General features: G+C 45.3%; 1 protein-coding gene across 1 annotated transcript in view; it reads right to left on the bottom strand.

Moving 5' to 3' along the window:
- ACSBG2 (acyl-CoA synthetase bubblegum family member 2) overlaps nucleotides 1-26,194 on the bottom strand; it is a 35,597-nt gene extending 9,403 nt beyond the window's left edge. The window contains exons 1-10 of the mRNA XM_066634922.1: nucleotides 26,072-26,194; nucleotides 18,792-18,917; nucleotides 12,886-12,953; nucleotides 11,523-11,758; nucleotides 9,098-9,186; nucleotides 6,827-6,947; nucleotides 6,015-6,095; nucleotides 4,920-5,069; nucleotides 1,939-2,115; nucleotides 1,617-1,798 (exon numbers count right to left, since the gene is read on the bottom strand). Coding sequence (XP_066491019.1) covers nucleotides 1,617-1,798; nucleotides 1,939-2,115; nucleotides 4,920-5,069; nucleotides 6,015-6,095; nucleotides 6,827-6,947; nucleotides 9,098-9,186; nucleotides 11,523-11,758; nucleotides 12,886-12,953; nucleotides 18,792-18,917; nucleotides 26,072-26,097 — 1,256 coding nt within the window. The 5' untranslated portion in view covers nucleotides 26,098-26,194. The remainder of the gene's footprint in view (nucleotides 1-1,616; nucleotides 1,799-1,938; nucleotides 2,116-4,919; nucleotides 5,070-6,014; nucleotides 6,096-6,826; nucleotides 6,948-9,097; nucleotides 9,187-11,522; nucleotides 11,759-12,885; nucleotides 12,954-18,791; nucleotides 18,918-26,071) is intronic.
- Nucleotides 26,195-26,907: the final 713 nt, after the last annotated feature.

The raw sequence follows: 26,907 nt of genomic DNA, 5'->3' as shown, positions 1-26,907 counted from the left end.
GCCTAACCAGAGAATACCAGGCTGGATGGGCAAATAATCCCCAGCTTGGGAGAATGCAGCTTCATGTGTTTGCAGTTAAACCAAATCTAGGAATTCTGCATACAAAGCCCTGACTTTCAGGACAAAGAACTTTTGAAACGGCCCTTGAACAGCAATTTCCCAGCGGACAAGCAGGCACCTCCAGAGGGTTGAAGTATCTTCCCACTGCCTTCCCCACTACAGTGTACCTGTTCAGAGCTCCAGGCAGCTTGGAGATGGGAATATAGTGCTGAACTGGGGTGTGACACAGTCCTCATTCCCACTAAGGTGGGAAGAAGTAGTGCAGGTGCCAGGTTACCCCCCCCCCATAAAGCCCTGCATTGGGCCTTCATGGACCCTCCCCCATGCCTTGATGGACCCTTACTTGCCCACTGATTCCAAGGGTTGGCCTGACCAGGTAGCCTTCTAATGGGTTTGGGCCCTAACCTCATCTAAGAAGAAGAATTTAATCTTATGACTAGAAATGTTTGTTTCTAGTGCGTGAGATAGGATTAGAGCCTTACTGAACACAATTTAAGTATTTATAGAATGAAAGTGGTGTTTTATGCAGCAGTAAACACAAACCACTCTACTAATGACATGCCTTTCCCAACCATAGTGCTCACCCCCAGGATACTATACAGCAGTGGTTTTCAAACTCTCAGGGAGTTTGAAAACCGCTGTAAGTCCTGCGGGGGCGGAGGCAGCGGGGGCTGGGGGAAGGCAGTGGCGCAAACCCCAGGATCGCGCCACTCAGGGGGCTGCGGGGGCTTGGCTACATGCACCTGAGCCTCCGGGGGGGCGGGAAGTGGCGGTCGCTCCACTTTTGAAGCTGCGGGGAGCCCCGCAGAAGGTCGCACAGGGTTCCCTGCCTCCCCAGAGGCTGCAGGAGGCTCAGGTACATGTAGCCAAGCCCTGCAGCCCCCTGAGCGGTGCAATCCTGGGGATCATGCTGCTGCCTCCTCCCTGCTTCCTGGCTGCCCCCACCCCTTAAGGGGGCAGAGGCCAGGGCCTACAAGTCCTGCTATACAGTGTCATTAGGGGCCAAAGCAGGACTAGCTTTCCTCCCCTTCACATCCCACCCTTCACATAACTACCCTCAACCATAGACTTAATAAAACTCACACAGTTTGACTGACATCTTGTTCCTTGGGCCCCCTTTTTTTTCCTGCACTGGGGTTGAACTGAATGCTGTCCATAGAAGACAATGGAGAAAATTTAGGATTTTATTGTACCTGCGATTAGACAGCACTATGTTGAGTTGAGTGTGTCTTTCCTGCCTCCAGACAGCACACATAAGTTTATCTTTGGCAGTGTGTACCCCCAAAGTTCCCTCTAGACAGTGAGACGAGGCACTCTATTTTGTTATCTCTACACCCTATCTTGCAACTACTATTGTAGGTACTACCATTGTAGGTTTTTAAACCCACATACTTCAAATCTCTTAAGCAAAAAAAATCTGCCATTAAAGAATCACTGCCTCATGGCTAATTCCAATCTGCTTCTGAACCAATTTGCACCAGACCACCCAATTTGGACGAAAGGCCCTGCAACAAGATGTTGCAAAAAGTATGGGGTTCAAACACCCCAATTCTTACCCATTCATCCTTTTAATGTTGGTTTCTAGCCCTACCACCTTAGCCCACATGGCAATTCTCTTTTTCAACGCCGAAGATTTGGCACCAACTGATTTCATCTTCTCCTCCATCTTCTCCCAGACACGAGGGACCCCCATGAAAGCTGTGGGCCTCACTTCCTTCAGTGTTTCCACCAATGTTCCCTGAAAGACAGAAGGGGGCTGCTGTTCTCAGTGCCTGCCGCTACTGGTGCCAGGCTGCTCTGGACCCTACAGCAAAGTCATGCACTGGCATCCGCCCATGTCTACTCCCCTCCATCCTGAAGGCACATAAGGAGCTCTACCTTCAAAGCATCTGGCTGTGCAAAACATGTTTGCACTCCAAATGTTACTGGCAGCCAGATGTCAATCATCTGTGCAGCAACATGGCTGAGTGGAAGGTAGCTGACCACCACTTCCTGACTCTCTGGAGGCTTCTTCAGACCAACGTACTGCCCTGCTGCTCTGGCGGTCCATGTGATCTGAAAAGGAAACACACACTTTTGTAGTCACTGCTACACAAGGACAGAGAGTTCCAGTAACAGGCTGCTAAAGACTTCAGGAGAGTTGCTGCACATTTAAAGTTTGCCTAACAGTGCTTGGCAGGCAAGACAACAGCCTGCCCCCCACCTTTTCTTAAGAGCTTATGTCAAGTTTGACTTGAGGGAGAAAGAGGCAAAGTAAGACTATGCATTCAGCTCAGTTGTACTAACTGTGCTTCAATGTCAGTAAGTGTAAAGTCATGCACATTGGGGCAAAAAATCAAAACTTTAGATATAGGCTGATGGGTTCTGAGCTGTCTGTGACAGATCAGGAGAGAGATCTTGGGGTGGTGATGGACAGGTCAATGAAAGTGTCGACCCAATGTGCGGCAGCAGTGAAGAAGGCCAATTCTATGTTTGGGATCATTAGGAAGGGTATTGAGAACAAAACGGCTAGTATTATAATGCCGTTGTACAAATCTATGGTAAGGCCACACCTGGAGTATTGTGTCCAGTTCTGGTCACCGCATCTCAAAAAAGACATAGTGGAAATGGAAAAGGTGCAAAAGAGAGCGACTAAGATGATTACGGGGCTGGGGCACCTTCCTTATGAGGAAAGGCTACGGCGTTTGGGCCTCTTCAGCCTAGAAAAGAGACGCCTGAGGGGGGGCATGATTGAGACATACAAAATTATGCAGGGGATGGACAGAGTGGATAGGGAGAGGCTCTTTACACTCTCACATAACACCAGAACCAGGGGACATCCACTCAAAGTGAGTGTTGGGAGAGTTAGAACAGACAAAAGATATTTCTTTACTCAGCGTGTGGTTGGTCTGTGGAACTCCTTGCCACAGGATGTGGTGCTGGCGTCTAGCCTTGATGCCTTTAAAAGGGGATTTGACAAGTTTCTGGAGGAAATATCCATTACGGGGTACAAGCCATGATGTGTATGTGCAACCTCCTGATTTTAGAAATGGGCTATGTCAGAAGGCCAGATGCAAGAGAGGGCACCAGGCTGAGGTCTCTTGTTATCTGGTGTGCTCCCTGGGGCATTTGGTGGGCCGCTGTGAGATACAGGAAGCTGGACTAGATGGGCCTGATCCAGTGGGGCTGTTCTTATGTTCTTAACTGAAGTTGATTAGATTACTGTAAGGCACTCTACTTGGAAGTGCCCTTGGAGACAGTGCTAAATGCAAAGTAAGCAAGGCAGCTTACAACCTACCAATACTGACACTCCTCCTGCCTAGTTTCTCTCACACACTGAATGGGCTCTTTCCCAGCCAACCCACCCCTTAGGAAGTTCAGAAGTCACTGAACTTCAGCAACCCTTGCTACTCTCAAGCTTCCCTCCTGGTTGAGGCCAACTTGCTTTCAACCTACTCCCCCACCCCACCCCACCCCACCCCCCAGTTGTGAAGGTTTGGTTCTGTTGCAGGACTGTTATGCAAGGCCAAGAATGATGCTGGATACCATTTCTTCAAGCCCCACTGATGTCTACCTCACTTTCAGTACCTTACGCAAGGGGAAAGGTGGGATAAGAGATGTTTCAAGAGTGTCAAGGTTGTCCTTTTATTCAATTTGTTTTCTCTTTGTAGTTCTAATTGGTACTCTGTTCTCAACTCACAGACTACAATATTAAGAAAAAAGATTTTGTTTTAAAGAAGCCCAATTCCATACTGACAGACAAGTCAAGGAACTGCCTGCTCTCCTCTTCTCCGAGTCTCCCCTAGAATTCTTGCATGCTGCAGAGGACTCTGGAGTCTTTCAGGGCTCAAAATGCACAGGGTCCTGACCAAGACTTTGGGACTTGCCGTCGCCTCATGTTTACACACATCCTGGAAAGAATTAGTGCTCCCCTGTCGCTGTACACTGCGGGGGGAGAGCCTTCCATGAAAGCTTATCTCCAATTACTAAGGGTGGGTGAGAAGTTTTGTTTTTGCAGATATTGATGTCTTCCAGAGTTAGAAGTGCAGAAAGTGGTGCTGTGTTTTTAATTTACATATTATAAGAGTGCACTAGGTAGGTGATATAGCTGGTGTCACATCAGCAGATGCAGCCACATTCATTACCCATGCACCCCCCCATGAACTGAGTCCTATGTTGCCTATACTTGACAGCTACTGTACTGGTCACACAATCTCAAAAGTGAGTGTCAAGCAGAAGGGGTAGGAAAGTGGCAACTAAAATGATCAGAGAGCTGGAAGACCTTCCTTCTGAGAAAGAGCTATGTTTGGGGGTTATAGTGTAAAAAGAAGCAATGGATGACCAGGAAAAGGCTAAAAGGATCATGGCATGGAGAAAGTAGAAAGGTATGAAGTAGCTACTTTTCTAAGTCAGATCATTGGCCCAGCTAGCTCAGTCTACATGGAGTGGCAGCAGCTCTCCAGGGTTTCAGACAAGGTTCCCCAGCGCTACCTGCTGAGAACCAAACCTAGAACTTTCTTCAACAGGAGAGGGTAATGCCTTTTATCTTCTCCTTGTGCCTCCCCCAATGTGACATCTGGCTGATCAGCAGGAAGCAATACTGGATTAAATACACCCACCTTGATCTGATCCAGAAAGGCCCTTAAGTCTGTCTAAATTAATAGTCTTGGAAAATTATGACTGTACTCCTGTCTGTGCCCCCCCCCCCGCACCAAAGCCTTGCATACAATATCTAAGCAGCTGGAGAGAGATAAAAGCCAGTTTCATCTACCTTGCAGAACTGGGGGTGGGGGTGGAGAAGCAGGAATAGAAGGTTCCCAGGACATCCATATAAACATAAATTGTAAATTTATAAATATACATATAAATTGTTAACTTACATTGTCATGACTCAGCATAACCCCTTTTGGCTTTCCTGTTGTCCCAGAGGTATAGATCAAGGTGCAGCACTGATTTGGCTTTTGAGAGTTGATTATTTTATTGAGTTCTTCTTCAGGGACAACTATGCCGAGACTCATAAACTCAGTCCACTGCATGAAAGAAGAGGCCACACAGCCAGGTCATTCAGAGCTGGACACACACCAAGTGCACCCAAGCGCACCATTGAGTAGGGCAATGGTTAGTGTTCATTGCTAAGTGAGGAACTAGATCCCAGATGAAGGTTACTGGGTGGTTAAAACGCACAATTCAAAGCAATCCTTCCTAGCAGGGCTGCTGCTGCAAGGATCAGATGGGGAACAAGGGTATGGATCAGTGGCATACTCAGGGGGTAGCAAAGGAGGCAAATGCCCTGGTTTTGGGGCAGTGCTGCAACCCACTCCCTCCTGCCACTGTTTCAGTGGTGCAATCCAGAATCGTGCTGACAGTGGTTGCATTCTCACAGCCACTGTTGGTGTGATTCAGCACCAGTCTGAGGGCCGCCCTCCTCTCCTTCCCTTTCTTTAAATACACCCACCTTGATCTGATCCAGAAAGGCCCTTTCTTTAAAGGGGAGGGGAGAAGGGCAGCCCTCAGATCAGCAAGGAACCACACTAGAGCGCTGTGCTCCTGCAGGCACAGTCTGAGGAGGCGTGTGCGTGATGCAAAAGGCTCCATCAATCTTTATGGTGCTGCTGGAAGCAGCATCCAGGAGAAAAGTAGTGCTGCTTCCTGGACACTGCTTCCAGCAGCGCCAGAATGCTCTGATGGAACCTTTTGGGCCACTTAGCAGCAGCTTGAAAGGCTCTATCAGAGCCTAGGCCACCTTCGTTCTCCCCCCCTTTTGTTTCAAAGGGGGAAACGAGAGGCAGCAGCATGGAACTAATTGCAATGACAACATCAACACAATTACTTCCAGGACGGGACGGCCGACAGCAAATGGGGGCAGCCCCTGGTGGGAAAACCACCAGGACTGCCACTGGTGTGGGTGGAAGTCTATGCATAGCATTCTGAGCTCCTTGGATGAAGTGCGGGTAGAAGAAAGGATTGCTACTCACAGAATAGAGATTTGGTCTTCTCTCCTTGATCTCTTCACCATACTGGATGATGGCTTTCAAGGCAGGCAGTTTGTTCTGAACCTGGACAAGAGAATTTGAAAGTGATAGTGGTGGTGATTGAAGCATCTTTAAACAATTATTTTAAACTAAGAATTTATCCCACTTTTCCAACAGGTGGGTGCCTTCCCCATTAAAATACTGTATCATATCAAGAGGAGAATCCTCCATCTGTTTTCTCTCTATGATTCATAAACTCTCATTCCCTCTATTTATCCTTTTTCTTAAGAGCCATACATGCCTTCCTCTTATACAGGGAGGGTGTTTTTACCCCCTTTTGTTCTGGCCCCTTCCTCCCCAACTCTAAAATATCCTTTTTTGTAATTGAGAATAGAACTGTACACAGGAATCCAAAATTCGGCTACATCATAGATGAGATGTGGCACATCTCACTGCTACAAAAAGAGATACTTTCCAAAAAGTGTATAACTCAGGAAAAGCCTTCTGACTTCTACAACACCAGTGTATACTATACTCTTCAGAAAAGGTTTCTGATTTGAAGGGGACTCTGAAGGTAGGTGCCACTGTTCAGGAAGGTGTGCATTCTAGAACTTCAAGGGGAAAACTAAATGGATTGGGCCTCTAGGTTCGGTTTTGGTGCTCTGCCTCCACAAAACTGAACCCTTCCCTGCAACATGAGTAATCTTTTCCCTATTCTCCACATACTCCTAGGAGGACTGGGACAAGAGACGCCAATCGTCCCAAGGATATTGGTGGGGCTCTGACAACTACAAGCCACCAAGGCAATTTCTCACCTCCAAGATCTTCTGTAGCTGTTTGTCATTCTCCAGTACTATGATGTTGGCCCCACAGTTCTCTGCAATGTACTGGCAGGCCTCTGGAGAGTTTGTGGTATAGATGCCAGTGGCAAAGCCTCTGGGAGGAAAAACAGGATTCATAAGTCAACAAGAGCTCCCATACTCCATCAAACCCCAAGGGGTGTGGCTGAAGGGGCTCCACCTCTAAGGACAATTCCTGGTTTGGTGCTGTGGTGGTAACAAAGGCTCTGCAGGCAGACAGTCACCAACTAGAATGAGGCACCAGTGTTCCCAACTACTACATATTATTGCATCCATCCTTCTGACTTTTCAAGGCAACCTGCACAGGTAATAGCCAGTATTATTGCATCTCTGTACATTGGATGCAGTCAAGGATCACTCCTAGTATGCAAAGAAACAGCATTGCCTGCCCTCAGAAGCAGCATGCCCAGCCAAAAACAGATATAGAAACAAAGAGGGGCACCTTCCTTATGAGGAAAGGCTACGGCGTTTGGGCCTCTTCAGCCTAGAAAAGAGACGCCTAAGGGGGGACATGATTGAGACATACAAAATTATGCAGGGGATGGACAGAGTGGATAGGGAGATGCTCTTTACACTCTCACATAACACCAGAACCAGGGAACATCCACTAAAATTGAGTGTTGGGAGAGTTAGGACAGAAGAAAATATTTCTTTACTTAGCGTGTGGTTGGTCTGCGGAACTCCTTGCCACAGGAGGTGGTGATGGCGACTGGCCTGGACGCCTTTAAAAGGGGACTGGACAAGTTTCTGGAGGAAAAATCCATTATGGGGTACAAGCCATGATGTGTATGTGCAACCTCCTGATTTTAGAAATGGGTTATGTCTGAATGCCAGATGCAAGGGAGAGCACCAGGATGAGGTCTCTTGTTATCTGGTGTGCTCCCTGGGGCATTTGGTGGGCCGCTGTGAGATACAGAAAGCTGGACTAGATGGGCCTATGGCCTGATCCAGTGGGGCTGTTCTTATGTAAAGAGTCTTAGTCAACAGGATAGGCTGTTTACCTCCTATGTGGTCTGACAAGACAGAAAGGACATTTGGTTGTAGAGCCCAACTCCCATCTTAAAGCAGACAGACCATTTCTTAAGATGGACCACCTAGTTCATCAGCTCCAACCTATACGATCATGGTATAGAAGGCAGCAGTGACCTGCCAGCAAACCATTATTTTGAGTGTGGCTTTTATTCTGCCCATTCCCTGCTAGCAAAATGGCTCCCCAGCAGAACTGGCTTTTGACAAGAAGCATGGGTGCTGCCTGAAGTGCAACTATAAGCAGTATGTGTCCTGTCACAGCCAGAACATTGAGTCTCCTAGCCTAATGCTATCAACTGAATGATGCAAGGGGTCTTTTCTACTGTGCTATCAGAGATCCTCTTGCTGAAGAAGCTGTGACCTTCTACATACCAAGGATGTGCCTGACCATCAAATGACAGGCCCTTGGCATAATCCGTCTTCCAGAATTGGAACCATTTAACCTTGTACTGACCAACAGCAGCTCTCCAAATCTTGGGAGCAGAATAAGCTGTACTTGTCAAGATGGACAGGTAAAAATGTTTCATGCGATTCCATACAGTGGTTTAGCTTTGGAAGACGTATTATATCAGAGGCCTGTAACTCTGGTTGAACATGTTATTTGCCTGCAGAAGACGCTGGGTTTAATTCTTGGCATCTCAGTGGGGTTGGAAAAGGCCTTTCTGCTCAAGACCTTGGAGAGCCAGTACTGAAGTTCCCCACGCCTGCTTATTTTAATAAGTCTTTAAATGGAGATGCCAGGAATCTACCAGGAAGGCTTCTGCATCAAATGGATTTTTATTCATATCCTCTTTCCCCGACTTACGGCAACATACATGGTTCTTAGGTTGGCATCAAAGCACTAGACCTACTTAGCTTCAGCAAGATGGCTGATCATGTAAACTCAGACCCACTGTCTTGGGATCCAAGCATATGCTCTGCAGGTAAGCCATGGACCTGCCAACTCTTCCTATGGACTTCTTCCCTCACCCCATCTCCAAGGTCAGAAATAAGATTTCCACCCCAAGAAGTTGGTAGCCAAAACCCGTCTCTTAATACACTTCGATTTCAACTTAGCCAGAGAAAAGGAATAAGATGTTAACGCAGAAGCCCTGCAGCATCAAAGTGGTATTTGCTTAATTTCTGGCAAAGCGATAGAGGAAAAAAGCCAAGCATAGTCTTTAGGAGAGTATCAAACTGTTCAGACCAGCAGCTTACCCAGCAAAGATTGCTCCAACATCAGCCACGAACCACTCCAAAGAGTTGAATCCCAGAATGCATACACCATGGAAACGCTCCAACCCCAGCTGTGGAGAAACAAGCAGGTGAGCTTTTGCCTCTTCTCAGACCATTTCATTCCTCTTAGAAACAGCCAAGTAGTGCCTGCAAGCAATAAGCCCAGCCCAGTGATGCATTTGATGAAAGCCAACTTAAGGATGCTTAGGGAGAACCTGAATTTGGGGTCTCAAGTTACCCAATTTTGTTTATCCAATGTTAAGCTGGCATTTGATTGTTAAACTGCTGTGCATACAGTTGCCAGATTCAGATGCTACTGTCCCTCCATCAAAAGCTATGGATGTACATGCATCACAGCAATTGCATAGCAACACATCATTCATTCCATGTGCTCTGGCACATCAGCAGCTTGTAAGAACAATTACAAATGTGCAAGACCTGCGCATATCTGCAACACAGTACTACTGACCTACCTAGCAGGGCTAAGGATTACCTAGGGTTGTCTACCCATGCAGCATAATAAGGTGGTTAAATAGACAGTACCATTCCAAGCTGGATGGGGCACAGTCATTTTGAAAATGTAGAAAGTTCTTCTGCATTAAAAAGCCTGAAACTAGAAAGTTAGCAAGCAAGATGTGGGTTGGGTTAGAAGCTCTCCCCCAATCTGCTAGGTAGGTGAACATTGAAAAGTGAACATTCTACCTCACCAGCAGCCTAACAGGATTATGGCCTGTCCCATCACTTCAAGACTACCACCTCATTCTGTGACATGATATCGATGTGACAGACACAGTGTGACATCAGCCTGGGATGATGCATGGGAAGTGGACCGAACTTTCTGTGCAACATTCAAGTGGTGATCAATACTGTTTAGAGCAGCCATTTTCAACCACTGTGCCATGGCACACTAGTGTGCCACTAGAATTGGGGGGGCGGGGAAGGCCATTTATTAGTAGAGATGTGAGATTAGTAGAGATTTATTAATGGAGATGTGAGCCCTCCACTGGCAACATGGTGTGCCTTGTTGATTGTAAAAAACCTGATGGTGTGCCTTGACAATTTTAGTGGCCTTGTCAGTGTGCCATGAGATGAAAAAGGTTGAAAAATCGCTGGTTTAGAGGTAAAGGTTCACAAGGAGTCTCCTGAATAGAGCCAGTCCAAACGCCTTTCTTAGAATTTAATGTTATAAGATTAGTAGGAGTTTGGTTTTTTTTGGAGGGGACGAAAGGAAGGAGTAAATAGTACTTGAGTACAGTTCTACCTTTTAGATTTCTGCACATCCATTGCAAGCTGCAAGTGTACCCTTTCAATGGCCAACTCAGAGGCCCAGGAGAATCAAAGTTGGGGACATGAAGTTTTGCATGCTTGAAGAATGACAGAGTGGGATCTGAGCCTGCAGGCACAATCCCGTGGAAGGTTTTTAGTGCATTATTAAATCCCCTTTTGCCAGTGAGCTCAAGGCAGTATACATGTGGTTCTTTCCTCTCCCATCCACAACCAACCCTGTCAGGTAGGCCTGGTTGAAGACAGAACCAGTCATTATCACTCAGTGAACTTCACAGGCTAGCTGGGGATCCAAGCATGGGTCTTCCACAGTCCTAGTCTAAAACCCAGCCACTAAACCACACAGGAAACAGCTATAAAGTCAGAGCTTTGAGCTATACTTGTGAACACATGAACAATGAACAGAAACCACTGAATTAAATCATGTAAGCTATAGATGTTAACATGAATTACGTTACGGACAAGAAGAAAAGTTATACTCAAATGCTGAAGGAGGCTTTGCTTATTAGAGAGGAACAGGACAGGTTGGAATGCATTGTGAAATGGAGTAGAGAACTGATAATTCAAAAGAGTCTTTTTAAATTAAGGGTGCAACCCTAACCCCTTATGCCAGTGCCTTCCAGCACTGGCATAGCTGTGCCAATGGGACATGTGCTGCATCCTGCAGTCGGGTGTCACTCAGGGAGGCCTCCTCAAAGTAAGGGAACGTTTGTTCCCTTACCTTGGAGCTGCATTGCCCTTATGTCAGTGCTGGAAAGCACTGACATAAGGGGTTAGGATTGCGCCCTAAGAAGCCCAACAGCTGAACAAAGCACTTGCACAGCAATTAAACTTTTCCACACTTGGTGCCAAAGCACACTCAAGGCCAGCACTAGACAGGAGTTCACCCCATTTTCCTACCCAATGAAATAAAAATAAGAAGCTGCCTTCTGCAGTCAGATCAGTCCACTCAGTTCAATCTTGCCTGCACTCGCTGGCAGTGGTCTTGACAGGAATTAAACTCTGAACAAGACTTGAACATTCAGACTGGTTAGACAGCCTCCCCCACACGGTATACATGAAAAGTGCATGCTCTGCCACACAGTCGAGGCCACCCCCCCCCCCAAACCAAGACACCTTTCACCTTTATAAAGCTTTTGGCTGCCATACGGCAAAGTTCATAGTACTTCTTGAAAGATATCTTCGTCCATTTGCCCTGCTTCTTGCTGGCCAGTGCAGGGTAGTTGCCGTATTCATTGACCGAATTTAGGAAGAGTTCATGAACCGTGATTGGTGGCTCGCAACCACTGTCACTCTCATCCATCCGCAGCTTGACTTCCCCATCTCGCTTAGTGGTCCATATCCCTGAAGGGACTGTTGCTATCCATGGAAGAGAAAAACACCAGTAAGATACATAAATAGGCAAATTGCATGTAGACTTGGACATACTTTCTCACTTGGGCAAGAATCCTCTCCAGGGCACCATATGAAGCTGCCTTCCCCCCCCCCCCCAAGTCAGACTATTGCTTCCTGCGGTTCTAGACTGATGACAACAAGAGCCCTGCTGTGCTGAACACTGGGATTTTCAGCATGGAAAGTATGTGGTCTACCAGTGAGTTACAGGTCCTCAGTACAATCCCTCTGTCAGGTTTAGTACTGTTCACTCTGCCTGAGCCCTTGGAGATCTGCTCTCACTCACCTAGCTCTCACAAGGCTAGGTAGACCAACTGAGTCTGGCAAACCGAACATGGAACCTCAACTGATGGCACTCCAAGCAGGGCTAGAAAATGCTAAGGCCTTGGAGAGCTGCCAGTCAGAGGCCTTTCCCAGCCCTGGCACCCAATTTCCTTTTACTCAAAAGGTTCTAGCAAGTGAATGTGGGACCCACTGAACTACAGTCATTATCTTTCTCAACCACCATTTAGTGTTTATTTGCACACCTAGAAAGCACACAAGCCACCTCCATACCCAGCTACTCTTGAAACAGGACTGTTGCTCACAAGCTTTATAGCAGTGGATTGTTTTTGGACAAATGGACTAATGATTGCGGGCTGTTGAGCTACTAAAATCATTACTAGCTAGTAGACTTGTGCAAAGAACTGCACATCTGGCTCCATGCATATGAACTATCAATGCTTATGCCTGAAAGTCTTATGTATCAAGTGCCTGAGCATGTGCAAAGCCAATAATCAAATACCCAGGATTAGCAAGGCTGAAAGGCGTTGGGGCTTAAGACTTTTGGAACTTGTAGTTTTTAAATATTAGGTATGTGTTAAGTTGAAAACCACCTTGGGTACCGGGTTTTATTACCTAGGGAAAGCCAGTATATAAGCTTGCAAATAAATGAATGAGCTTGAGAACCTCTGAAAGTGGTAGATGGGAGGAGATCAGGGACTATATCTGTCAGAAGTCCATTTGCTGAAGCCTAATGAGGTTAAGAAAACCCTTTTGTTGTGGTGATTTGCACTTTCCTATAGTTCTGCAACAAGCACAAGGCATTCCCCTACCTTTGGGTCGGAACATCTCAGCAGCTTCTTTGGATTCTTCAGCTGTCTTGGTGTGGTGGTCCTCAACACTAAACAAAGACCAACCAGAAGTTCAAGTCTGATAGCTGCACTGCTTTTTCCCCCCAAATAGATCAAATGCTTCTGATTGCATTCCAGATTTTGTTCAGGGATTTGACTTTGTTCAGGGATTTTTGTTTTACACCACAGGTTTGCAGGGAAGACAGACAATAGCTGCTTGTTTTGATCACCAGTTGTTCTTATGGTGAGAAAGTGGAATGCCTACCCACCAAACTGAGTCTTTCCTTTTAAAACCACCAGAAACCCAAGCAAACCTTAGTGCCTTCAACCAGGGCTGATAAATTCTGAGAAGTGGTGTGTTGGAGGAAGCATGCTAACCCCCTATATTTTGCACATCCCCAGGAGAATGTCATTCATGAAATGATGCACACACACTAGAATCTCTAGCATTATTGCCAAGGACCTAGCTCTCACTAGGGCATGATTTTTGGAGCTGATATGACTGGAGAAAGCTTTCAGAATTGCAGGTTATTTGGAAAAGCACACATCCTACTTCTCCCCTAGCAAACAGATATTAAGGTAGTCTTCAAAACTTGTACCACTGTTGCCTCTAGTTCCAGCAGAACTTGCAATATGTACCTAACTCCATGAGAGATGAAACCTCTCAGGTACTATGAGTCCCAGAACCATCTCCTCAAGCAGAAGTAGATGTGTTCAGTCTCTCAGAGCCACTCCTGTATTAAAAGCCGGACTGCAACCATGGAACCCAAGACTATCTGAGATTAAAGGGCCTAGTACACCAATTTGTCTCCTTTCCATGTTGATGCAATCCACCTGAGCAACATCAACTATCAGCTTTGAACAAATAATATTCAAGATTTCAGCTGCAGTGCGACTAATACAAGAGTATTTTGGTTCTTCAGAAAAGTTGCCATGGCAGTTTTGCAGTTATCATCCATCCAAAAGGGTACCTTGCTTAGGAACACCTCCATTCCATGTCAGTGTTGCATCTTTCCGCTTTGGGTTGCGGAGAAGGAACAAGTGCTAGTGCTGGTTTCCGACTTCCTGTTCTTTTCAATGACCAGCCCATTGACATTTTTCCCTCCCTCCCCCCACCCACTGGGATGCTACCCCTGCAGTGATGGCCTTTTCACCACTGCCAACCTGAGCAAGTCTTGTTCTAGATCCTTGTAGTTATGACATCAGGACCACCTCCCAGGATTCCATCTAACAGCTGTGAAAAACAATCCTAAATCATGCTCTCCTAAAGAGGCAGCATGTGTCCACCAGCTTTAAAGGGGAGAGGGGCACTGCATGTTCACCAGTGTAGACAAGTTTGCCAAACAAACTGGTATGGAGGATCTCTAAATGACTTCTGTTCAAGGGACTCGTGAGGTAGGGGGCCAAAGTTTGGCTTAGGTTTAAGCAGTGTTTCTCAAACTGTGGGCTGGGACCTGCTAGGCGGGTTGCGAGCCAATTTCAGGTGGGTCCCCATTCATTTCAATGTGTATTTTATTTTTGTATCAGACTTGATGCTACTATGGTATGTGACTGCATTTGGGGAATGTATATACAGTATACAGGCTACTGTGTATATGCTTTAAAACAGTGATATCCAAAGGGGCTACTCCTCAGTGTGGATAGGATTACAACCTTTGGGATGTTTGGGAATTTTCTTTTTTAACAGATCACCAACTGCTTTGGAGGGTTCATTATTTCAATGAAACTTTAAACTGAATACCGATTGAAAACTTTTAATTTGCATGATTTTATTGTATGGGATGTTAAATGTTCCTGTTTGATGACATCACTTCCAGCAGATCATTCTGTAGTGTGCATCCCAGTGCTCAAAAGTTTGAGAACCACTAGTTTAAGAGATTCCACCTGAGCCGTTTCTCCAAGAAAGCCTGCATCTTTAGAAGGTAAGTCTGGAAGAGTAAATAAATCTAGCTTTTTCCTTCATACTGCTAGTGATCTCACCCTGTTTGCTGTTTCTACATGGGGGGGGGGAGGAAGGTGACACCACTACTGGCCCAATTTTTTAAAGTCTTGGTATTTTCAAATACCAAGAAATATCAATTGACATGCAATTTCAAGCAGAATGCAATGAAACGGAATGCAATGAATTGTCCATTCCAGTGGTTCTCACACATTTAGCACTGGGACCCACTTTTTAGAAATGAGAATCTGTCAGGACCCACCAGAAGTGATGTCATGACCAGAAATGACATCATCAAGCAGGAAAATTTTTAACAATCCTAGGCTACAAACCTACCCACACTTACCTAGAAGTAAGTCCCATTGACTATCATTGTTAAAAGAATATACATAGTAGCTTGTTAAAAGTACAGGCCTGCAACATTTCCCCAAATGCAGTCACATACCATGTGAGCATCAAGTCTAATCCATCAAAAATAAAATATTGAAATGAATGGGGACTCACCTGACATTGGCTCGTGACCCACCTAGTGGGTCCGGACCCACAGTTTGAGAAACACTATTCTATCAAAATAACCAAAAACCAGCAGGGGCAGAGTGGTTGTACATCACAATGCCCATTGCTTGGGGCACTGCCCCACCCACTCCATGGGAGGCGGTCCACCATAGGGGTGATGCTCTGGCCTCCTGCGCCAGGCGACACAAACCCTAGTGGCTCCACTGTGTTCACTTCTAACTTCTCAGCTACTGTACACTGCATTCAGTTACAGGGTAAGAGTAGTATCAAGTCTTATGTATCATTTGCAAGGCAAAATCTATACTTGAACCTTTACATTCATATTCGAGTATGCTCTATTACATTTAGCAATCTCAGTCCTCCAAATAGCATCCCCAAGCAAGAACTTGAATATTGCATGCTGAAGGTTAGATTTAAGGGTCTTTTTAAAGACTAATCCTGGAAGAGGCATTAAGTCAGATCTTTATTACTCAGTTAAATGCCTTCTTCAGGCAGAACAAGAGCCATCAAGAGCCAACAAGAAAAAGCAGTAAAATGGCCAATACAGCATTCAGTTAAAGGCATGTCTATAATGAAAACATCTCTTTATCTAGCTCTCCAAACTAATTTTGATTAGGACCATCACCACAAGGATCTAGAAAAAGTCACTCCACTCGTGGGAGGACAGGTTATCACCTTGCCAAAATGAGGAGCAAGAGATTCCCCTAACTTGGAAGAACTAGTACAAGAAACTTGGAAGAACTAGTACAAGAAACTTCAGTGGCCATGAAGATGGGACAGTTTATAACCCAAGGCAGATGTCAACACATTGTCATACAGTGTTTTGGATTCAAAGAACCTTACAAGGAATCCTGTAGTAACATGAGCTGGCAAGGTGCTCCCCACCAGCTCAGGCCATCAGTGGATGCAGCCTAGCATGTTCTGCTCTGACCAGTAGATGGCTCTCCAGGACCTGCTGTCCAAAACAAGGATAAGAGAGAACAAAATTTTTCCTTGTCATGGTTCCCAAGATTCCTCAACTGGAAATGTCAGTATTTAAGAGTGTTTATATTCTGCCAGCCTCCCCAACCTGACTGGGGCACTCAAGAATTGAATGCGAGCCCTTCCATATGCTAAGTGGGCACCCTACCACTGATCAGTCTAAGGCAGTGGTTCTCAAACTTTTAGCACTGGGGCCCATTTTTTAGAACTAGAACCTTTCAGGACCACCGGATGTGATGTCATGACCAGACATGACATCATCAAGCAGGAAAATGTTAAACAATCTTAGGCTGCAATCCTACCCACACTTACCCAGTTGTAAGTCCCATTGACTATCATTGTTAAAAGCATATACATAGCAGCCTGTGAAAAGTACAGCCCAAGTATAGTCACATACCATGGTAGCATCAAGCATTAATAAAATATTGAAATGAACAGGGACCCACCTGAAATTGGCTTGCAACCTACCTAGTGGGTCCTGACCCACAGTTTGAGAAACACTGGTCTAAAGCCAAGTCCCAGCAGTCCTACATAGATAGCAAGCTACTTTCAAAAGCATAGAGAGTTTCAAAAGCAATCTGTAGTTAACAAGTATGCTTAAGTCAGGGATGTCAAACGTGTTTCATACCAAGGGCCGAACAGCATTCATGATGCCTGCTGAGGGCAGGAAGTGATGTCATTAGGCAGGAACTGATGTCATTAAACAGGTCATAATAAAAAAATAAGCACTTTTTTCTTATTTAGGAACTCATTAGCTGCAAACAGAAAAGAAAATTCACAAATCTTGATCATATTTCAAGATATGAGAGAGCCCAATTTTCACGTGGGCTGCGCTTTCAGTAGTAACACAGCACTGCTTAGCAGATGAGAGCCTGAAGGCCGGATAAAAAGCTTCCGCGGGCCACATCCAGCCCCCGGGCCTTATGTTTGACACCCCTGGCTTAAGTAGAATGCTACAAGCTATCTCCATTTTTATTTTTATACCCTCTTTATTGCAGTTTGGTTATTCTTATTGACATTCCACTGTCTTGAAGACAATTTATGTGCAATTCTTTCAGGACTCAGCTGGTCGAATCACCTACTGTATTTCAGTGACACTGCAGTCAGGGTAGGCAGAGCCTCACCTAACCCAGCAGCAAGTGTAAAAAACTAAAGGGCCAAACAAGTTTTTAAAAAGTAACTTTTGCCTTTCCCTAGTTGCTCCTTTCTGCTCCAGTTTAAAGTAACACACAAAACAGAGAAACAAGGAGAGCTGCCAGTCAGCTCAGTCACTATGATGGCTTGCGAGGGACAAAAGAGGCAAGGATGCCTGTGCAATTAGCCACCAGGGAGAGCTACCTCTGTTTGCCCAATCATTAAAAAAAAAGACAGCACTTGCATCATCAGTCTCTGGGGAAGCATCAGGAAGAGTTGCCTCCAGCAGGTTAGGCTGGACTAATGGGTGTCTTCCAATGTAAGCTGTCTGCAGCTGTCTTCCAATCAAAAAATAGCATCAGTCAACTCTGGGGAGGCAGTGGGAAGAGTTGCTTCTGTTTTTAAAAGCCATGAAAACAGCAGGGAGCCTGTGCAAAGGACCACTCTCTTGCACTGGGAGAGGCAGCTTTACACTTGTGTCAGGGAGCCTCTGCCGAGCTCTCCCTAGCTCTAAGCGGGGAAAGAGGAGAATTCTTAAAAGTTTATTTCCATGAAGGGGGACAGAGTGCCCCAGAGACCGAGTTTATTTATTTATTTCCAGGGGGTGCTGCTAGTCTCCGGATGAAATCTCCAAATACCAAGATATCTTGGGGGACAATATAGCAAGGAACAGGCCTGTTGAGCAGATGCATCAACTTATTACAAATATTCAGAGAAACAGATGGTGATCCCACCACTGTCTAAGTCATCAATTGGATTCAAGCTCAGCTGCCATTTCACACAATAAAAAACTAGATTGAATTGCTGCATGATGTGATGGCAGCCAGTTGCTTGGATGGACTTTAAGAGAAGGACAGGATAAATTCCCAAAAAGGTTTAACAGCTGTTTCAGCCAGGCTCCATGTGCAGAAATAATATCTCTCTCTATACCTGATATTACAAGGAATGGCTATAACCTTCATGCCCTGCTCATCTCCCAAGGATATCTTGCTACTGTTCACAGGATAAGGGGCATTTGATCAGATCCAGCAGATCTCTCCTTGAGCTATGTCTCTATGGTCCCTCTCCTTTTCTTCATAAAACTGCCTGCTCCCAAAGGCAGCAATACTGATACAGGGGGCAGAGGATAATGCATACTGAATCCCTTTTGTAACCATAAAGGGCACTGCATGCCAGCTCCATAAACCTCATTAATCTGGTAGTCTCAGAGGAAGCATTTTAAGAGCCACCATTTGCAATGTTTCAAGTACTTGCCTCCGCTCAAGAAACTAGGATAACTACTGTTCAGCAAGTTATTTATATGAAGAGAGAAACCAACCTGAGTGAAGTTGCCATTGATATATCACCCAGTGAGATCTCACAGGGTTCCTGAAGCAAAGGGTTCAAGGAGACTTCAGAGGCATCTGCCACCACGGATGACGTTTCCATCTTGCACAGTGTCGCCCTGCAATATATTAAGACCTCAGGTTGCTGTAATGTCTAAACTCTTCTTCCACCCCTCTGAACATGCAACACTCATTTCCAAGTTCCTAGGCTGGCTTCCCATCTGGCAGACCTCTTGCCCTTACCTTCAAGCTTTCTTGCTATACCAATCCCCCAGTCTTTCAACCCGATATGTGATGTTCACCACCACCAACTCCTCTATCCTCAATCCCCTTCCAAAAAGCTCCTCCCACACTCCAAATCACCCCTTAGTTATAAAGATTCAATGATTGCAAATAGTTTTAAATTGCTGTCGAGTGACCCGCTCAATTGAGCATATTGAATGAAAAGCGTTTTCCAGAAGAAGAATGTACCTTGTACATTGTTCAATGTACCTTGTTCAATGTACAAGGTAGGCAAGATAGTTTTACAAGGGGAACAAATTCATGCAGGAGAGGTCTACTAGCAACAATAGCTAAATCGAATCATCATATATGGAGGGACACAGGGGTGGGAAAGGAGGGCTGCTGCCATTATGCCTTGCTTATGGGTGTCCTGGAGGTATCTGATCAGCAGTAGGATGCCAGAACAGAAGGGTATCCAGTCTGTTTTGAGTACTCTTGTTCTTAAAACTATTATAATGTGCCTGCATTGAATACACAATAAGAGACCAAGAACCACAGTTGCTAGAGATGCCATTTTCCTGCAGTCAATTTTATTCATATGGTAGACACTGTATATATAGGCATTCTGGACAAAAGTTGAATGCAGAAGTGGCTTCTGACCAGTAGAGGGCCCACCTGGCTGGGCCAACCCCTGGACCTTCAGGGACAACATGGTCAGGGTAAGCAACTTGCCATGGAGGGCAGGATAGGACTTTTGCCCTGGCCCTCCCCAATTTGGTGCCAAGTAATTTCTAACAGTGCATTACATACTGAAGTTAACTGCTTGAACAAAGCATGCATTGTTAAAAATATATGCACGGGACCACCTTATTCATATTTTCTGTACACAAATATGAATAAGCCCCTTTCCAGGTTGCAAAGTCATGGGCAGTTATGATGGTCCATAAGAAAAACCTACAACCTAAAATAGGGCGTCAAACCCTCAAGAACACTCTGGCAGGTGGTAAGCAAGAGGGCAGACCTGGGAGGGGGAAGGGACATATTACAGGTCACCAAGTCTGTAGGTTCAGACATTGGAAGATACAGTCTGCAGCAAAACAAGACTCTCAATAAGCCTCTGAATGATGACAGTTTCAATACACATTCAGCCGATTAGACAAAAAATGCAATCATTCAATATCCCTTGGTTCAGTCTCCAGCCTCTTTCCAAAGAGATGAAATTTCCAACGATTTACTTCTCACCTGAATCAAACCAACACTAATAGATGCTCTACCGTATTACAATTACTGTGTCTGGGGCACTGTACAAATGGAAGAGTGGTGATCCAGCTGCCCAGGTTGGGGGTCTCTAACAGGGGTCTTTTCCCAGCCCTTCCTGGAGACACTGCTAGGAACCATCTCGCACAGAGCAATACGACCCAGTCTTGTTTGCCAGTTAGACATGCAGAAGAAAAATAAGGTAGTACCTGCAGTTCTTCTTGAAGCCACCTTGTTTAAGAACCTTAGATAATGACATTTCAAAGATTTCCATTCAACCCTTGCATTGTTTTGGAGAAGCATGTTCTCAGTAAATTGGAATTTTAAAAACTAATAGACAGCTGATAATTTAAGGGTAACTGCCCTTCGGCTGGCCTGCACATTGGAGAGCCACAATGAAATACTTTACTGGCAGGTGTCCACTGAAACCAACAGGAAGAGACTGCGGCAGCTGACATCTTGCACATTTTCTGCTTTTCAACCAGACCCACACCCCTTCCTCTCTGAGGTTTCCCCCCCCCCTTATGGGTGCATCATCCTCCCCCTCCCACAGGTAGTTTCCATTATTATCTCACAGCCCAGGATTTTGCAGAAGTAATTTCCATTTCTGCTGAGCAATAAGGAAGAAACTCTGCCTGGCATGCTGTATCACTTCCAGCACACGGTTGTGTCAACAGAAATCTTTGAAAAACCTCATGCAAAGTGAACCTATTCAAAGGGATCTTACTCGAGACCAAGATGGTGTCATCACCCATGTTTGGTGCTTGGGGCCTATCATGATGTCAGAAGTTTTATTCCCAGAACATCTCACTATCATATGCATTGCAGAATTGGGCCAAGTGTCTATCTAGCCAAGCACTCTAGTCCTCCCCTTTCAAATTGCAGCCAACCAGATGTCTTCTGTTTGTGAGCATCCACAGCTGGTAGCAGCTCAACCCCATTTGTCCTTCCCCATCACATCTAGCATTCTGAATTAGTCTGCCTCTACAGAGGCTCTGTTCAGCTATCATGACTTCAAGTCATTAATAAGCTTCCCCTCCATAAAAGGCCTGCTAGTTCATACCAAAGTTCATGCTGCTCAGCATCCTGTTTCTAACAGGGCCAGACAAATCCATTTGGAAAGCTCCAGGATAGGAGGGCAATGGCATGAACTCCTAGTTATGTACTCAGAGGGCTACTTTAGGACAGGGAGGCTCCATTTTTAACACTATCCTGCTAAAATAAGAAATCACATGCACTCTTTGAAAAAACCTTGCATAAAGGGAACTTATAGGGAATTCACCTTCTGCCAGGAATCCACAACATACAGTCTGTTTTTGTCTTGACAGTGCTGTGTATCTTTCACAAGAACAGGCATCCCCTGACAGACAATTCATTCCAAGAGTTTATATTTAAAGTGTCTCAAGAGCACTTCAGCAGACAAAGCAGGAGTTTTGCTAGGAGTTCAAGTGCTAGTGAGAAAGTTCAGAAAAGACAGGTGATCAGGGCTTTGGCAGTCTGCTCCTTTTCTCCGAGTTGTGTTTGCAAGCAAACATTTCCACAGTCAGCTTTAGCAAGGAACACAAAATCTCAATGGGCAGCCAGACAGGAAACAAGCTGGATTTTGATCTTTTTAAAGACCTCAAATCATTAACAAAAAGCCTTTAGTTGGCAGGCTAGAAAGTTGCAAGTGTAGTTTCAGTTTTGTTGAATCTTTTGTTGGCTGAAAAAGATGCCAGCATGACAAGGTGTTTTTTTTTGGGGGGGGGGGGGCAAAAGTGTTTGCTGCTTCTTTTATCAGCTTGATGACCTGCAACCTTGGACCACAGGAACCAACAAACAGGAGGTGGCCAAATAATGAGATACCCAAATTATATTAAGAGTGCACAATCCCCTCCTCCCAAGGTTAATGCACCAAAGTTAATGTGGCCCTGGGTTACACTGCCAGTAATTTTAGCATTCTTCAGTAGATTATACCTTTGAAAGGTCGTTTTGCCCTCTGCCATTTCATTTGCTCCTTTTAAAACCAAACATTAAAGTCAATATGGATTCAGTCGACCATACATTATAAGCCCTTGGACAAACAGACTGGCTTCCTGTTGAACTTTCCAATTTTATAGTTTTATCTCACCATCACTGCAAGATCAGAGGTGTGAATCAATTCCAACCACCATGTGAGGTAGATTAGACTGACAGCCCAATCCTATCCACACTTTCCTGGGAGTAAAGCCCCATTGACTGTAATGAAACTTCTGAGTAGACATGCATAGGATTGGGCTGTAAGACAGCAATTAGTCCAGCAAACTCTACAGCCAAGTGGAAATATGAACACATCTCCTTGATCTTAGTCCATTAAAGTCTATTGTTTTCCCAGTATAATTATTTTGTTTTGCTGAGTGACAGTAGCGTATCAAGGGGGTAAGTGGTCCACCCCAGGTGCCTAGCATTAAGGGGTAACACCATGCCTGTCCTATCAAGTGTCAGGTAGACCAGGCCTCCTCCAGCAGGAATCTCAAGGTAGAGGCCAGCATTCAAGTGCCTGGTAGACCTGGCCTGCCCTAAGGGATCTCAAGGCAGAGGCCAGCTCTACCTATGGCTTTGAGCAGTCAAGGATTGAGGGGTAAGAGCAGTCCACCCCATACCAATGGCTCCACATCAATGGCGTCGCTAGGGGGGTGCTGGCCGCACCAGGTGACGCGCACTGGGGGGTGACGTGCTAAAATCACAGTAGTTAGGAGTAAGCCCATCATATTATATACCACTGGGTATGGAATTACGAGTGGAATGCAATGCAAAAAGCCAGAGTGAAATATCTCCTTTCTATCAAAAGTTATGGCCAAAAAACTGGAGAACAAAAAATGCATGGATCCCTATGGAAAATGAGAGTGAGCCACATCGCATGTTTACTTGTGAGTAAGCAAAATTGTTTTAGTCCATCAGAAAGGGCCAGCTAAGAGGAATCCAATGACACCAGAATGGTCCTGATCCAATGAATGCAGCCCCCAAAAACACCTGAGAAGGAAGTCTCTCCCTCCAAGCAGACAAATGTATTGAGCCCTATGGAAAGCAAATCTAAGCCTCACAGTCGTGTTTACTTATGAGTAAGCAAACTTGCCTTGGCTGGTGTGGATGATCAGGTAAAGGAGAGTACAAGGCTACCAGAATGGTCCTGATCCTATGCACCTGCAGCTAAACAAGTGCTCCAGAAGGCAGCCTCCCCCCCACACACACACACATTAAAAAGTATCAAAACAGAGGCTTCAGCTGATAAGGTTAACCTTTTTGAGACTTGCAAAGCCAGGTGAATCCTGGCAGTGATCTTGTTTAAACAGAAGTTCTTAAATTGAACTGGGCACTGAGTAGGGCTGAAAACCTTACTGGTGTTGGGGGGGGGGGGTATTGCAGGCAGACTACAGAGGAAATTCACTTGGTGGACCAGGACTGGCTTTGGCTTATTTAATTATTTGTTTTAATTATTTATACTTATTTTAATTTGCCTGATGATGTCACTTCCACCATGACATCACTGCTGGTGGGTCTTGGACAAACTGTCATTCTAAAAAGTGGGTACCGGTGCTAAAAGTTTGAGAACTGCTACAATAAGGTAGTTGACACCCTGGGGGGGTGACACCACTAGTGACCAAAATCACAGTTTGGAGGAATCATACCAGCATGTTATATATCAATCAATGCATAATTTCATGCAGAACGTGTTCTATCTTTGTTCTATCAAAAGGTACAGCCAAAAAACCAGTGGGTGTGGAGTGATGGCACATCACCACGCCCACCACCTGGGGTGCTGCCCCGCCCACTGCATGGGGGGGTGACGTGCTGGCATCCCACACCTGGTGACGTGAACCCTAGTGACGCCACTGCTCCACATATACCACTGTTATATGATGAGGCAGTTTTGTCATTTGCTACAGCAGTGTTTCTCAAACGGTGGGTCAGGACCCACTAGGTGGGTTGTGAGCCAATTTCAGGTGGGTCCCCATTCATTTCAATATTTTATTTTTAATAGATTAGACTTAATGCTTCCATGGTATGTAACTGCATTTGGGGAAACGTTACAGTTCTTTACTTTTAACAGGTTAAAGTGTATATGTTTTTAACCATGATAGTCAATGGGACTTACTCCTGGGTAAGTGTGGGTAGGATTGCAGCCTAGGATTGTTTAACATTTTCCTGCTTGATGATGTCACTTCTGGTCATGATATCACTTCCAGTGGGTCCTGACAGATTCTCATTCTAAAAAGTGGGACCCAGTGCTAAATGTGGGAGAACCACTGTGCTAGAGTATCCCAAGAGGCTTTCATTCTTTCAAGAGTCCTTATAATTATCATTCATAATGACCACACTTATAATTTACTTTGTCATGTTAATGTTGCAAGCTGCTATGAGTTTCAGGCCAAAAGGTGGCCTGAAAGTCAGCAAAATAAGGCTGCAATGTTTAATTGATCAGTCTGCTAAAGTAATGAAAAGCCTTTCAACCACCAAAGAGGCAATTAACTAGGCCACAGGTTTTTTGTTTGTTTGTTTGTTTTACAAGCAGTAGCTAGAGCCATTTGAAAGAGGGATTCCTCATACACACCACTCCAAGTTGCACCTGCTTTATAAAACGCTCATCCCCTAAGAGAGTTTTCTTTCCCTAAACCTATGCAAGTGTATACAGATTGGTTCTCTTCCTGGCCCAATATGCTCCATTTCTACCTTTCTAGTTTGCAAACCAGGAGGGGCCCTAGGCCATGTGTAATTTTTGTAGACTGCTTAGGGCAGCCATTTTCAACCACTGTGCTGTGGCACACTGGTGTGCCATGGATGGTCTGCAGGTGTGCCACGGAGTTTGGGGAGGATCATTTTTTAGTAGGGCCACTGGGGGATGCGAGTCTCTGCTGTCAGTGCAGTGTGCCTTGTCAATTGTCAAAAAACAATGGGGTGCCTTGACAGTTAGTGCCCTGTCAGAGTGCCAGGAGATGAAAAAGGTTGAAAACTGACTTAGAGGTTTTAAAAACTTAAGCCTTTTCTGCCCAACATTGCGTATATGCATCAGGGATCAAATGTGTACACCTGTGGGCTAGGTAGCAATGGGTTAATGTAATTTGTTAAAGTTGTAGACCGAAACCCATCCGCACACTACAGCTACGTGCATAACTTTTGTCACACCAAAAATGTTTCCACTCCATTTCGACTCCTCAACCTGGAGTTTTGCAGCCACTCTGACTTTTGTTTTTCTAGCTCAACCACCAGCCTCAGACATCTAACAGTCTCTAGTTCCCCCAAACTCTGCTCTCTCCCTTGCTGCCCTTTCAGTGTAGAATCACTTGTGCAATATCACCACATCCTCCAATCATCTTCTTCCCACCCACCTTTTCCTTAAAGTCAGTTCCCCAATCCTTTCACCCTCTTGTATCATGTACATGGGCTTTGTTGCAACTTCATATGCTTTCCTAGTTTGTTCTGTCACAAGTCTTCTCCCTCCTGCCTGCCTTTCAACTGAAAGCTCCTTGTGGAGAGGACCCATCATGCTCCTTGTACCACTACAGTACAGGACTGGAGCTGTACATTAACTTAATTTACTTAGAAGCCCCATCAGTTTTAAATGGGACCTCACACACACTCGCAATTAATGTACATGGAATTTCAGGCTTGCAGCACTGATAGTTTGCCTCCTCCGTCACTGAATTTGGCTCAGCTCCTGGGAAACACAGTCCATATCTCTCTCTGCACTCTCCTAGCTAATGCTGCAAAACTAGTTTGTTCCACCTCAACCTTCTGCACCTGCCACCCACTGCAGAATCATCCAAGCTGTTCTCACCCAATCAGAGGGCTCAGAGTCATCATCCCAGCATGGATCACGTGAGGATGGTCTCTAGACAGTCCCAGGGTTACTAGAGAACATTCACCTATGACAGGCGGTGAACTCAGCACAACAGCTCTGCCTGCCAGGCAGTCAGCAGATCTTGCTCACACCCACAAATGGAAACAAATACAGGAAGGGGCTGTTGGTTAGAGATGCAATTGAGAGTCATGATGCAGCTGTCTTTTTTTCTAATCATCTTACCAAAAAAAGCTTCATGTCAGAAGTTCCCCGTTGTACTTACAATGACTACCTCATCATAGCTCAGATCTGCTATTTGGCACTCATCCCCTTTGTGCACAGACACACTTGACTGCTGGATATTTAAAAATGTCTTATCAGTTGAGGCAGTTGAGGCAGCAAACTGATTTCTACAGTTTTGCAATGATTAAGCCGTGCTGGAAGGGAAGTTGCCAAAATAGAAGCTGAATACAACATAACCAGAACACAAAGATGTGTCCCTAAAAAGGATGCAAGCAAGGGGGAGGGAGAAGAGGTTTGGGTTTTTTAAAAAAGACTTGGAAGATGTATTTCTGCATTTTTTCCAACAGAGCATTTGCTCTCTGGGTTTTAAAATGCAACTGTCACTTACATTTGTCCATTTTACCTCCCACTCACTACCCTCCCGTTTCTCTAGAAACATGTCTGCTATCTTTGCGCCATAACTGGCGTTCAGGTCAGTTTAACACATCAATATCACAATCCATTTCTTGTCCAGCTATCAAAATGCCTACTGTAAGCTCCCTGGGGCAAGGCATGGAAATTCAAGCCTGCCTGCCTGCAACTTCTTTTCA

This window comes from Tiliqua scincoides, chromosome 8, assembly GCF_035046505.1.
Source record: "Tiliqua scincoides isolate rTilSci1 chromosome 8, rTilSci1.hap2, whole genome shotgun sequence".
NCBI lineage: Eukaryota > Metazoa > Chordata > Lepidosauria > Squamata > Scincidae > Tiliqua > Tiliqua scincoides.
Note: the sequence above shows the minus strand (reverse complement) of the source record. Positions and strands in the feature narration are given on the sequence as shown.